Here is a 15,213-nt window from a genome sequence, read left to right as displayed (position 1 = left end):
CTCAGGCAGCCACACACCACCTAGGAGAAGCAGACGAGGAGGCAGCGTGTGTTACAACATGTCTGGGGTGGAAATGGATGAGGGACCACCTGAACCATATTATGTCAGCACGCCACTTCTAGTATGGTGAAGCAGTGACCCAGATCCTGTACCACCTGCCCAGTTACAACAAGGTGCATCTCAGCCTGATGATCCTGCTAACAGGAACCTGCATGTGAAGCCAAACGTAACTGTAGCAACTGTAACGGGTCACCCGCAGATGATGTAAGAACAGAGCCTCCAGGACCACCAGACAAGCATTCAGAAAGCACTCTAAGTGATTTGACAAAGAAAGTAGAATTTTCTGGAGGCGGTGACCCCCTGGGAATCCATGTGGTGTCTTTTAACTCTACGCTGAGTGGAAGATTCCTTGGCCTGAGTATTCGTGGTATTGAAGAGAACAGCCGTTCAAGAAAAGAGAACCTGCTCCAGGAGAATGAATGTATCATCAACATCAGTGACTGTGATTTAACAAACAAGACCTTTGTTCAAGCACAAGAGGTTTTCCGAAACGCATTGTGATTTCCTGCTGTTGAACTCCAGATAGTTCAGAGTTATAACAAGGAACTCTATGAAAAATTTGCAATTGGGTCTATTCTGAGCCACAGTCAAAAACCAACATTCCTTCTTCAGTGCGTTCCAAGCTAGGTGGCAAACCTGCAGATGCTGTTTATCCCAATAATGCTGAGAATAGCTTTCCACTGATTTCGGAGAAGCTCAGTAGTCCAAAACAGTTAAGGAGCAATGTCCACTTAATGCATACCAGGAAAGCATGTCCACCAGTGACTTTGCTAGAGGGAGAGACACTGGCAGAGGGTGTAGAGTCCCCTGAAGAGGATGGACATTCTCACGCGGACACACAGACCCCTCTCGTGTCCCCAACACTAGATCCACCCAAAACATCCTCACCAGCGGTGCCTGCTGTGTCACTGGGGGTAGTGTGTAGATCGCAACGCCCTCGCAAACCTCCTGACAGGCTGAATCTTTGATCGGATAGTTTCTTTTGTTGTCAGATTGAATGTTGAATTTGCCATTTTTTAGGTGTTTTTGTATTGGTAACCTGTTGCTAAAAATACCACTGTTTTTATTTCCCAGTTCTTCTATATTTGGGGAATGTTGGATTTTAGAGGGGGAGAAGTATTTTAATGTATTACTAAAAGTAAGTTAATACTACTTGGGAAGCTGTTGGTAGCAAGAGGTGGGTCTTTACTTCCGCTCTTTTTACTCCCAGTATGCATTGTATATAGTTCCTCCACCCATGTCGCATGAGGTACCTGGAAGCCTCTGTATTGTAAATATCATCTGCTGTCCCAGATAAAGATGGTCTTTTGGCCATCAAGTTGTCGAGTGGTCTTTTTGTAAAGTGGAAGTTACCACACTCGGGGACTACCTGTATTTCCTGTTGGCTTACTCAGCAAATCTATAGAACAGTAACTCTTAACAAGAATCAGTGGAAGATCAAGTAGAGTGTAGACCAGGCATGGGCAAACTACGGCCCGCGGGCCATTTGCGGCCCGTTAAGCTTTTTAATCCGGCCCGCAGAACTTGATGAAATTATATTAATAAACCTTGTTAACGTTTTTCCAACAGATGACGCACTCTATATACATTGACCTTTGTTGAGGTGCAGCGTATTACTCCACATTTGCGCTTTACTTTGTGACCTTGTGGCAACCCATTTCCTGGCACATCCGAACCGGCTCACAATTAGCCAGCGTTCCGGCTAAGGGAGATAGCCTGCGGGGATTTGCGAGCACAGAGCTCCGCATATTGGCGCGCTCTCACTGTTCTGTCATTGTGCGGGTCGTTGTTGAGTTTTGGCACAGGGGACAATTGAATAAGAAGGAGCAGGACAAGTAGACCTGCATCTCCTACCGTTTTTGAAATAAAGACAGTCAGGAGGAGAGTGATGATGATAATATCTTGAAGGATAACAGAATTTTCAGTGCTTTAAAATAATAACTGTTACTATTAAAAAAAGCTGTATTTTATTCATTTAATTTTCAGTGTTTTAAAAGACATTTCAATAAATAGCTAAATGCCATGGGACTTCAAAGACAGATATTTTGTTGTAATGCATTTGTTCATTTTCAATTGAAATTAAAGCACATGTTTTCTACATATCCTATGATATTTTATTTTCTCTTATGAGGTGTATTACCAAAACACTCGTCCATCTGCTCCTGGTCCGGCCCCCCTGTCAAATTTTAGAACCCTTTGTGGCCCTCAAGTCAAAAAGTTTGCCCACCCCTGGTGTAGAAGATAACAAACTGTACAAAATGTGTGTATTGCTCAAAGCAGTTCAGATTGCACCATCTCAGATCGCAAGACCCTGCAGCGGATAGTGAGGTCAGCTGAGAAGATCATCAGGGTCTCTCTTCCCACGTTTACAGACATTTACACCAGACGCTGCATCTGCAAAGCAAACAGCATTATGAAGGACCCCACGCACCCCTCATACAAACTCTTCTCCCTCCTGCCATCTGGGAAAAGGCACCAAAGCATTTGGGCTCTCACGACCAGACTGTGTAACAGTTTCTTCCCCCAAGCCATCAGACTCCTCAATACTCAGAGCCTGGACTGACACCTTACTGCCCTATTGTCCTGTTTATTATTTATTGTAATGCCTGCACTGTTTTGTGCACTTTATGCAGTCCTGGGTAGGTCTGTAGTCTAGTGTAGTTTTTGTGTTGTTTTGCGTAGTTCAGTGTAGTTTTTGTATTGTTTCGTGTAGCACCATGGTCCTGAAAAACATTCTCATTTTTACTGTGTACTGTACTAGCAGTTATGATTGAAATGCCAATAAAAAGTGACATGAAGCTGTTACTTATATCAGTTTTACATTGATTATTGTGATTAATTAGATAGCCAGAACATTTTAACACCTAAATATTAATACTGATGCTGCACAGCATTAAATTGTATACTTAACAACATGTATTCATTTTTTCTTGTTCCTATTTGGCCTTATTTATTTTAAAATTAAGCTCAGTTGGAATACAGCAATAGTTTAGTTAGACCATTGCATTATTTGACGATGTTTGTGGAACATTATTTCTTCATACATTACAGTTTTTAATATTGCTTTATTTTATTTATATTTGTCACGTATCCTGTTATAACAGGAGTAATTTTGAATTAACTGCTTGGGTGGTTAAAATTATTACTGACATATTTACAGAACCACTGGTAACATGCTTTGGTATATTTGTTTCATGACCTAACATTTGAATATGTTGCAGTGCATTACTGAAACATATTCCAGGCAGCATTCCAGGCATGTGTGTTGGTGAGGGCATTACTTCTTAACATAAATGTGCTTTAAATGTGTACAATGAATTTAATTTCAAAAGTGTGTGGCAAATAATGGTTACAAAGTCCCCATTTTTAAAAACAATTGGAAAAAGCCAGATTTTATTCATTTCTGTTCCACGGGTCTAAACTAAACTAATCATTAAGCTTCAAGACCTAGACATCTACTTCCCTATGCAGTTGGATCCTTGATTTCCTCATTCGCAGACTCCAGTAAGTACAGATTAGCAACAAGATCTCCTTCACAATCACCATCAGCCTAGGTCGGGGGTCGGCAACCCGCGGCTCCGGAGCCACATGTGGCTCTTTTACGTCTGTGCTGCGGCTCCCTGTTGCTTTGGGAAATAATTGGTCAGTATTTAATTAAAATGTATTTTATGTTAGTTTGTTAGTTTTTGAAATGTAATTCTAAATTTGAAGATTATGGTGATCTTGTACAATCTAAATAAGACGTTGTGGCGACCCATTTCCTGACACATCCGTACCGGCTCACAATTAGCCAGCGCTCAGGCTAAGGGAGATAGCCTACGGGGGTTTGTGAGTACGTGTCTTTTGCAGCATCCGCGCCCATGGGGGGGGCGGGTTGAGGGAGGCTTAAAGGCAAGGCTGTTTAGTTCGAATAAAGCTATCTTTGACTGCAGTTTACTGACTGCGTGTAGCACACCGCTACAATGTGTTTTTATCGCTGGCTGTCCAGAGGGGAGGTGCTGAAACGCTTTGTCGCGTGTCTGGAAGAAGTGAAAACTTTCCTGGGCAGCAAAGGGCTCACCTTTCCTGAGCTGGAACAGCCAGAGTGGCTGGAAAAGCTACACTTCATGGTAGACATGACAGCGCACCTGAACACGGTGAACACAGCTCTTCAGGGGTAAGGACGTACAGCCCTGCACATGCTGGAGGATGTTTTGGCATTCGAGCGCAAGTTGACAGTGCTTGCCAGAGATTTACAGAAAGGCACATTGTCTCACTTCCCCAATTTGAGAGAGTTCAAACAAGGTCACGACATGATAAATTCGGAGTATTTACATTCTGCAATCATCGCAATGCAAACATCGTTTGGGAAACGCTTCTGTAAGTTCAGAGAGGAAAAAAAAACACATTATCCTTCCCAGTCACTCCCCTAAGCATCGATCCATCCCTACTGAATACGACTGCATTGTCAGGTGTGAGTCAACCTGACCAAGTATGATAAATATTTTAATTGCCTATTATTTTACGTATATTCATATGTTTTCATTGTTCAGTGAAATAGTCCTTTTATTTTTCAGGTTGACAGCTGGCTGACATTATTTTTGGTTTGCTGCTGGCGGCAAATTTAAGTTTGGCGTTTTTCATAAATACAAGAAGGACTCAAATAGACGTTGAGTATTTTACTTAAAAGTAACCTTCAACCCAACGTCTTTTTTTCGGAGTTCAAAATGTTTTTGTTGCATGCAGAAATGTAATTTCGTTTTCTCTGCAGGAGTTCATCAATTTCATAAATGCAACACATTATAGTTTATTTATACATAGCATAAAGGCAAAACAAAACGTTGTATGCAGTGCTATTTCATTTTAAATGTCAAACGGGTTTTGCGGCTCCCAGTGTTTTCTTTTCTGTGGGAAACGGGTCCAAGTGGCTCTTTCAGTGGTAAAGGTTGCTGACCCCTGGCCTAGGTGCACCACAGGGCTGGCTGCTTGGCTCTCTGCTCTACCTTTTTGATTGTGAGGCTAAGTACAGCTCCAATGGCCTAATGAAGGACGGTGAAAAATCAGCATATTGCAGATTGGTGCCTCAACAATTTCTCACTCAACATCAGCAAAACCAAAGAGCTGATTATTGACTACAGGAGAATAAGCTTAAAGTCCATGAAGCAGTTCTCATCAGTGGATAGGCGATGGAGAGGTTCAGTAACTTTAAATTTCTTGGTGTTATATCTGTCCTAGGACCAACACATAAGTGCTATCATAAAGAAAGCATGACGACGCCTCTACTTTCCTAGGAGTTTGTATAGATTCAGTGTGTATTGTAAAATGTTGACAAACTTCTATAGATGGTCAAGGAAGAGTATTCTGGTTAGTTGTATCATGGCTTACTATGGAAACGCCAATGTTCAAGAATGGAAGCAACTACAAAATATGGGTATAGCCCAGTCCATTGTAGGCAAAACCCTCTCCTGCTTTGAGCAGATTTACAAGGTGTGATGAAAGCAGCAAAATCATGAAGATATGAAGAAGAGATTGAAGAGCTGTAGAATGGAATGGCAAGGTGGAGAATGAAGTGCTGTTGAAGAAAGGTACAAGAACGAGGAGTTTGGAGTAGGAAAGCGAATCATGTTTGGAACTGTTGGAGGAAGGATTGAGAAGGGGGGAATTTAGGGTTGCTGAGATGTTGATAGAGAGGGGCCCAGAGCCTGAAAGAATAGATGGGAGAGGAAAGGCTGGATGACAGTGGTGAGGTGATCAAGACTAGGGGGTAACGGTTGTGATAAATTGGTGAGTTGATTGGGGTGTATAATGTTATCAGTACTGAGTGGGTAAGTGAGAAGATGTCTCTTAAGCAGAACTAATTCCAGAAAGATTTGTTCCTTGATTCTTTAGCTTCTCTAACATTAACTCAGTTAAGTTTGGTACCTGTAACACAAAACCAGGCCTCAGCCATCTAATTAATTTACCTTCAATCATGTGACCAGTGTCTCTGGTCCTCTGTGCATGGTAGTATCTTGCACAACTGGCATCAAATGGGCCAACAGTTTCCATTGGCAAGTACATAACATGCTTGGAACGACAATTTTGTGAGTAGCCTGCTCTGACCTGAAAATGCTCTTCCAATCACATGTTTTGGCACCCCTTTATGTGGCCTGAGTCTCCAGAGTCCCTTGATGGAATGCAACATTGTTGGACATGCTGTCTTTGGTTCAGGAGTTAAGGCCTTGTTTGAACATAAACATAAGAACATAAGAGATAGGAGTAGGCCAATCGGCCCCTCAAGCCTGCTCCACCATTCAACAAGATAATAGCTGATCGAATCTTAACTCTAGTTTTCACTGAATCCCACAAGGCAACAGTGCCAACCAACAGGGCACCATGCAGCCCATTTTATTTTATTATTCATCCCGCCCAAACCCATGTGATCACCCGGGGGAAAAAAGAAAAATGATTTGCCAATTGAGGAGAAAAAATCTGGAAAAATTCCTCTCCGACTCATCCAGGCTAACGAAAACTGGCCCAGGAGATCACATGGCTGATCTAAACCTAGCCTCATGGCCACTTACCTGCTCGCTCACAGTATCCCCTAATGCCATTTTTATCCAGGAAAATGTCTATCTCCGTTTTGAATTTATTGAGTGTAGTAGCTTCCACAGCGCTCTGGGGCAGTAAATTCCACAGCCCCACTACCCTCTGAGTGAAGAAATTTCTCCTCATCTCAGTCCTGGAACGGTATCGTCTTATTTTAAGATTATGCCCCCTAGTCCTAGTTTCACCCATCATTGGGAACATTCTCCCCGCATCCACCCGATCAAGCCCCTTCACAATCTTACATGTTTCAATAAGATCGCCTCTCATTCTTCGAAACTCCAATGAGTAGAGTCCCAATCTACTCAACCTCTCATCATACATCAACCCACCCATCCCCGGAATTAATCTAGTGAACCTTCTCTGCACTGCCTCGAGAGCCAGTATGTCCTTTCTTAAATATGGACACCAGAACTGCACGCAGTACTCCAGGTGTGGTCTCACCAATACCCGGTGCAACTGCAGTAAGACCTCCCTGTTCTTATACTCCATCCCCCTAGCAATAAAAGCCAGCATTCCATTGGCCTTCTTGACCACCTGCTGCACTTGCATACTAACCTTTTGTGTTTCCTGCACCAGGACCCCCAGATCCCTTTGCACAGAAGCACTTTCTAGTTTCTCTCCATTTAGATAATAACTTGCTGTATTATTTTTTCTGCCAATGTGCAAGACCTCACACTTGTCAGTATTATATTTCATCTGCCAAATGTCTGCCCAATCACTTAGCCTATCTATGTCCCCCTGCAGGGTTTCAATGTCCTCCGCACTCATTACACTCCCTCCCATCTTTGTGTCATCAGCAAACTTTGATACGTTGCACTCAGTCCCTTTCTCCAAATCATTAATATAGATTGTAAAGAGTTGGGGTCCCAACACCGACCCCTGCGGAACACCACTAGTCACCAACAGCCAGTCTGAGAATAAACCATTTATCCCAACTCTCTGTTTTCTGTTAGAAAGCCAATCCTCCACCCATGCCAGAATATTATCCACAATCCCATGATTTTTTACTTTAAGTAATAATCTTTGGTGTGGCACCTTGTCAAATGCCTTTTGGAAGTCCAAATACACCACATCCACTGGTTCCCCTTTATCTACCCTATATGTTATGTCCTCAAAGAACTCCAACAAATTTGTCAAACATGACTTCCCTTTTGTAAAGCCATGCTGACTTTGTCCTATTAAGCTATGTTTATCCAAATGCCCTGTTACTGTTTCCTTAATTATCGATTCCAACATTTTGCCAACCACAGATGTTAGGCTAACTGGCCTATAATTCCCAGCCTTCTGTCTATTGCCCTTTTTAAATAAAGGAGTTACATTAGCATTTTTCCAATCTGCCAGGACCATTTGCTCCCTAGGGTGGATGTAAGCAATCCAAGGGAATTACTTTGAAGAAGAAAAACAGAATTTCCTTAGGTAATTTTCTCAGAATCTACACTGAGTGCCCACTGACAGCATGTTTGTGTTTTTCTACCTCTGTACCCTGTCTACTTCAAGGTTCGACATGTGCATTCAGAGATGCATTTCTATCCACCACTGTTGTAATGCATGGATATTTGAGTTACTTTCTCTTTCATGTCAGCTTGAACCAGTCTGGCCATTCTCCTGTGACCTCTCTCATTAACAGGGCATTTTTACCCACAGAACTGCCACTCACTAGATTTTTTTTTGTTGTGACTTGTGCATGAAAATCCTAGGAAATCAGCAGTTTCTGAGATACTCAAGCCACCCTGTCTGGCACCAACATTCCTTCCACGGCCAAAGTCACTTAAATCACATTTCCTAACCATCCTGATGATTGGTCTAAACAACAACTGAACCTCTTGACCATGTCTGCATGCACTTATGCATTGAGTTGCTGCCTGGTGAATGGCTGATTAGATAGTTGCACTTGGAAGCAGGTGTACAGGTGTATCTCATAAAATGCAGACAGAATGTATATCACTGAAAACAGGTTACAAAGATGCAGTTTGTGAAAATGTGCTGTGCAGACATTGGCTGACACAGAATTATTGATAGAGAAATGTGGGAAGGCATTTAGCTTATTCTGTTAGGCCCCTGTGATTGCTTTCTAACCAGACCCCTCAGCTTTCATACAACTGGCAAAAACCTGATTTGATTGTTGACATGGGATTTCAGATGCTTAAATCGGGAACAACATGCAAAATGCTGGAGGAACTCAGTAAGACAGCATTTATAGAGAGAAATATACTGTTGATACCCAGGCCAAGATCTTACATCTGGACTCTTGAGTCTTACTCGTTGTGCTCCTCCAGCATTTTGTGATTTGATTGTACATTGTCCTATTGTAGACGTTTTGTCTTAATAGAAATAATGAAATGAAAGTGGTTGAAAAATGAGAAGTTAAGTATGAGATAAGAAGGTTACTCTGCTTGGCAAAAGAGATGTTTCACTAAAATAGATTCTATGATAATATTGACTCACCTTAAATGACAGATTTTGATTGCAGTGTTTCAGTACACTTCTATTATTTGTAAGACAATTATATCACCTCTTCCCAAATTTTTGGCCACTGTCACTAAAAAGACTTGGGTTAGCAGGTGTATTGGAAGCTCAATTCCATAGATACTTTATCAAGTTTTATACAATTCTGACATATAATTCTATTAATGGTTAGTCCACATCCTAGAATTTACCAACATCATCAAGACCACATGATTCAACTCCACATTCTTGAGTCTTGCTAATGATACCCACATTCCTGTCAGGGTAAGGCATGAGGGACAGGATTGTATGTACTGCTCAAGATAAAGCAAAATGCGAAGGTTGTGAGTACTCTGGTTCGGCCTTGGACATTTGATATTGTTGGCCATGATAATCCAGGAATTCCTACTGCTGTGATGTGCCAGCACATTGGGCTGTTGTTGAGAGGTTAAGGTGAGGCAGCTGCTGCTCAGAAGGTAAAAATTAGGAATTGTTGGGAAGGCACCTTGCAGAATAACAAGAAACTGGAATGTTACAGGTTCAGAAAATGACCTATGCCCTTTAATTAAACTTTAGATTAAATAAGCCTGTTTTTATTCTATTAAATATGACATTAATTTATATGGCTTCAGCTACTGCCTGTCCCTTGTTGAAGAGGATGATTTTGGTGAAGATAATTGGGTTTTTGTATACTGTGAACTATCTGGAAAAAAATGTTTTGTCTGCATTTGCAGATGAGCTTCTAATGTTGCCCAATGCAAATTTTTCTCTGTTGTGCATTTACTGTATTTGTTTTTATACATAGTAAATGGGGAGGCATCTTTGTTTTGCTGAAAATCTGCAATATATTTTGCATCTTTGGCATCTTGCATTGTAATACTTTGAATATTATTAAAAGTTCTTTTCTCTGAAAGGTGAATGTTGATGATTTCTCATATTGGTTGCTTTATTTTTGTACACAAAAAATATTTTGTCATATTTTCTAGTACCATAGTTATTGAATTATTTGCAGACATCTAACTGCTTAAAGATCTTTTCAATAGCCAGGTTTTACATTTATCTATAACAAATGACTGTGTTTGCAAATGACTGGCCTCAAAAACATGATTGCTTGCAATGATCTACCTATTCATCATTCTTAACATTCATCATCTCTATGGTATCTCAACTATCCAGCAACAGTGGATATTTGAGCAACCTTAACATTTGAAGACTTCATACAATAATAAACGCAAGAGATCCTGCGGATGCTGGAAATCCAGAGTACTAAACACAAAATGTGGGAGGAAATAAGCAGGATATTTGGAGAGGAATAAACAGATGATGTTTCAGGCCCTTCATCAGATGATCAGATTTTGCACTGGAAGTTTGCTGCGAATCCTACCCTTGCCACTGCTGCACTTTATTGTGTTGGGAACCTGAATGGAACTACTCAAATCTGCTTTCATTCTCTCTGTGTGGGTGGACTGCTTTTGAGGGCTAGAGTTGTATGGGCCAAAATGAATTTGGGTCATTGGTGGGTATTGGCAGTGCTTGCTCCATGTGCTGGTGGACCTACAGTCCTACAGTCCCTATCGCCACTTGGATGTCGTGGAAGCTGCTATCTCTACTTCCTTGTTAGGGCCCAAGCAGTTTTCCCTTCTATTTATAAGCTGAAACTTTTGAGAATTCTCAGTTCTCCGGTCCTGACAACACTGGGGCAGCATGGTAGTGTGTGCTTAGCACAATGTTTTACAGTACCGGCGACCCGGGTTCATTTCCCACTGTTACCTGTAAGGAATTTACACTTTCTCCCTGTGACCGCATTGTGTTCCTCCAGTTGCTGCAACTTCCTCACACAGTCCAAAGACATTCTGATTGGTAAGTTAATAGGTCATTGTAAATTATCCCGGGATTGGGCTAGGGTTAAATTGGGGATTGCTGACAGCGAGGCTTGAAGGGTCGGAAGGGCCTAATCCGCATTGTGTTTCAATAAATACACAAAAATCCTTGCATGACATATAATCATTCCTGCTCTGTTATCAGAACTATACATATATACTTAGTGTTATAATATGTAAGTATAGAAATGAAACTTCTGTTTCCTCTATCTCAATCAATCCGCACATGCAGCGAATGAAATAGAAGGCTACATGAGCGAATAGCAGTTTAGCAACTTTGAAAGAAATAACGAAGAAAAAATGTGAAGGAAGTATTAGATTCATATAGCAAACACGAGGAAATCTGCAGATGCTGGAAATTCAAACAACACACACAAAATGCTGGTAGAACTCAGCAGGCCAGGCAGCATCTATAGGGAGAAGCGATGTTAACGTCTCGGCCCGAAACGTCGACAGCGCTTCTCCCTATAGATGCTGCCTGGCCTGCTGTGTTCTACCAGCATTTTGTGTGTGTTGTTATTAGATTCATATAATATTTTATAATTCTATATTATAACTCTTAGCACTTAAAATTGAAAACTTGCTACTGCACTATTTTGTTAATCATTATTGTGTAAAATAATGTATAGTAGATCAGATTGTGGCGACCCATTTCCTGGCACATCTGAACCGGCTCACAATTAGATAGCCTACGGGGGTTTGCGAGCACAGAGCTTTGGAGCCTCTGTGCCACGGGGGGCAGGTCGAGAGAGGCTTAAAAGTGAGGCTGAGGATTTCGAATAAAGTTTTTTCTTCGACTCCAGTTACCGACTCCGTGTCGTAATTTTAGCGCTGCGTGTAGCACACCGCTACAAGATTTTATTTTCTGTGCAGATGGTAGAGTAGTATCTAAATGATCTTTTTGCAGGAACTGGATAGAGTACTGACAATAATTAGGTTACAGGCCTATTATAAATCTTGGAAGGAAATACACCCAAAAATCATTTGCTAACATTACCATCTTGGTTAATTGTGGAACTTTACTAGATTGTTTAGGAAATGTTGTTTTTGCTGTAACTGAATAATAATCACAGCTGAACAATCTCTATGCAGAAGGCTTTGTGAGCTGTATGGCTGCATGCCGTGGAGCCTTGGAGGCTATGTATTACAGAAAACATTCCAAATTTAGGATTCTACCCAGCTGAGAACTTAACTTCCCAAGGAGCCAACTGTACCAGAAAGTAAACACGAGATTCTGCTGATCCTCGAAATCCAGAGCAATTTTTTTAAACCTTTAGGTGCATGAACTAGAAAATGGAAAAATAATTGAGAAAGAATTTTAGTTATAAATTGGAGTTGTTTATACCAGCTAATTGAGTTCAATTTCCAGAAGTCAGACGCCAGCTTTCTAATTTGAAACTATTTGTTGCCATTTCTGCTGTTGATTGGTATTTGTCAGTGCTTATTGCTGTTACTAGTGGCTGACTTGTGAACACTCTTATTCCTTGAGTCAGAAGCTGGAGATGAGGATTACAAAAGGGTGAACTATACATTCTTGGTTTCGTGTGGCGGTTTTTAGACGTTGAATCAGTTGGGGAAATATAGAAATGAACCAAGTGAAAGCAACATTACAGCTGCCGACAATTGAGGATATGTGCAGAGCGGGATGTAGCTGTCAGTCATGAACAATGGGGAGGATCAATTGGAATTGTGTGTTATGACAGGGTCACACAATGTTATTTGCAGTGTCATTTGGGAAGACCTGCCTGGACTCAGCATTACCACCAAGCTGAAAGTCTACCGAGCAGTGGTTCTCACCACCCTCCTCTATGCCAGCGAGACCTGGACTGTCTGCAGCAGACATGCTAAACAGCTCAACCACTTCCACTTGAGCTGCCTCCACAGACTTCTCCACGTATGATGGCAGGACAAAGTCCCAGACACAGAGGTCCTGGAACGGGCTAGCACCCATAACGTCTACACCTCCTACAGAATGCCCAAGCCAGGTGGGCTGGCCATGTTGTCAGAATGTCTGACAGTTGACTACCAAAACAGCTGCTGTATGGAGAGCTGAGCCAGGGCAAGCGCTCCGTTGGAGGGCAGAAGAAACGTTTCAAAGACTGCCTCAAAGTGTCCCTCAAAGACCTCAACATCAATCCCAGTAGCTGGGAATCGCTTGCTCTGGACCGCCCAACCTGGTGGAGCAGGACCATTAAAGGAGTGTATGCAGCAGAAATCAGACGCACCGCAGAGGCTCAGAGGAAATGCGCCGCGCACAAGGCTCGAACTACCTCCACTTCCACTGCAGCACCTACCCTCATGTGTCCCACATGTGGGCGAGCTTTCAGGGCCCGGATTGGCCTCACCAGTCACCTCCGGACCCACAGATACAAACCCTCCACAGAAGTCGTGTTCGTCTTCGACTCCGAAGGACGAACAACAACAACAACAAACCTGCCTTTGAGAGAGTTTCAACAGAGATTTCAAAACTAAAATTGAATAAGTTGATGAACTCTTAAAGAGAACTTTGCATGCAAAATGAGTACATGAATAATAGAGGTAACATGCCAGAGTGTGCTAACTTCCAGTGTTGCTGGAAGAAATGTTTATACAGTATTTAAGTTTTTTTTGGGGGGCAGCTTTTGAGAAAGAGTACTTTATCAGCATGTGTGTGATAAATGAGATTGTCAAACTGCTGTTAAGAATGTTATGTTGGACAGTGCTTTGGTTGTAAAACTAAATGGACAGAATTTACTGTTTGGTTCATTAAAAATGTTGGATGTTTGTGCTTGTCTGGGAAGTGTTGGGCAAAAACAGAGCAGTAATTAAAATTGGAGTATCAAACGAGTTCACATTTTTACTGCACAGTGATGTTTGCTTTAACGTATGTTACTTACTCTACTTCAATACCAGGTTTTTATGGTCAATATCAGTTTATTGCCCACTGCGTAAGTCCTGCATTATCCTGACTTGGATTTGTCACCATGAATTTCTTTACTGGACAGAGCAAATGGTTCAAATTGGATTCTTGCCTCCAGCTCTTTGAGGATAGTTATGATTGGGCAATAAATATTTCTCTTGTTGATGTTCATAATCTGTGTATTATTAAAATACATACTTAGACATGCAAAGCAATACCCATTGCTCAGTATGCATTATATAATGATTGAATACCAAATAGTAATCTTGCTTTCTGATTCAAATGAGCCCAATAGTATTATGACCTGTGCAAGTTGTGCAATATATTTTTGTATGCTAAAAGTCTGTGGTTGAAAGGGATTTTTCTTTTTATTTTAAAGATCATCGTTTAGCAGTATTCATAGGTAAATTCTGGAAAATTGTTTAACCATTTGAAAGCTATTAATGCTGGGAATAAAAATATTAGTCTACTTCTACTATGATTGTACTACCTTGCTGAGTGAAATTACTCTGTTTTGAATATTTTAGTGTTCTGAGTTTGGGGCCGTTGCCTTATGAAGCTTTTTGTGTTTGCGTTTAGGCACCGGTGAGAGTGGCAAGAGCACGTTCATTAAACAGATGAGGATCATCCATGGAGATGGCTACTCGGATGAAGACAGGAGAAATTTCACAAAGCTTGTATTTCAAAACATATTTACTGCAATGCAGGCCATGATCAGAGCCATGGACACACTCCGGGTGCAGTATAAGATAGAAAAAAACATTGTAAGTTTTCTCTGTAATTGAAAATATATTTATAAGATGGTTATGATTAATTCAACGTAAGATTCCTTTTCTCCATAACCAAGGGTTTTTTTAAAGTTCATTCTTAATTAGCGATATCCAGCAGTGATTCTAAAGTTTTCTGAAATCACAGTATTGTTAAGTACAAAATTCTTAGGTATGTATTGGAATTAAGACTTGGTACTCTGATAATGTCTGTCAAGGCCAGCATTTATTGCTAATCCCTTATTGTTGCCTGAATTGAACATTGTGCTCGGTCATTTTGGAGTGCACTTAAAAATCAATGATGTGGTAGATCTGGATTCACAAACAGGACTAGACCAAGTTAGGATGGGGCAATTCATGATGGAGTCAGAAGAGTTTTGCAGTAATCTAGTCATTAATGATTCCAGCTTTTTATCTGGAATTACTCAATTTTAACTCCAATCTGTGCCTTAATAGCATGTCTTTTGAGTATTAATCCTATAAATTAATAATCATACTCATGCATTTTCCTCCAGCGGGCTTGAAATTATGGTCTTGAGAAATTATTTTCTGAAGATAAGAAATCAGAAATGCTGAAGACCATTATTAATGGGAT

The 15,213-nt window shown here is 41.1% G+C and overlaps 1 protein-coding gene across 1 annotated transcript in view; it reads left to right on the top strand.

Annotated features, from left to right (window-relative positions):
• Window positions 1-15,213, top strand: part of LOC132394070 (guanine nucleotide-binding protein subunit alpha-14) — a 146,696-nt gene that overhangs the window by 61,925 nt on the left and 69,558 nt on the right. Inside the window, exon 2 of the mRNA XM_059969761.1 lies at window positions 14,431-14,615. Coding sequence (XP_059825744.1) covers window positions 14,431-14,615 — 185 coding nt within the window. The remainder of the gene's footprint in view (window positions 1-14,430; window positions 14,616-15,213) is intronic.

The sequence above is a fragment of the Hypanus sabinus genome, chromosome 5, assembly GCF_030144855.1.
Source record: "Hypanus sabinus isolate sHypSab1 chromosome 5, sHypSab1.hap1, whole genome shotgun sequence".
Classification (NCBI taxonomy): Eukaryota; Metazoa; Chordata; class Chondrichthyes; order Myliobatiformes; family Dasyatidae; genus Hypanus; species Hypanus sabinus.
Note: the sequence above shows the minus strand (reverse complement) of the source record. Positions and strands in the feature narration are given on the sequence as shown.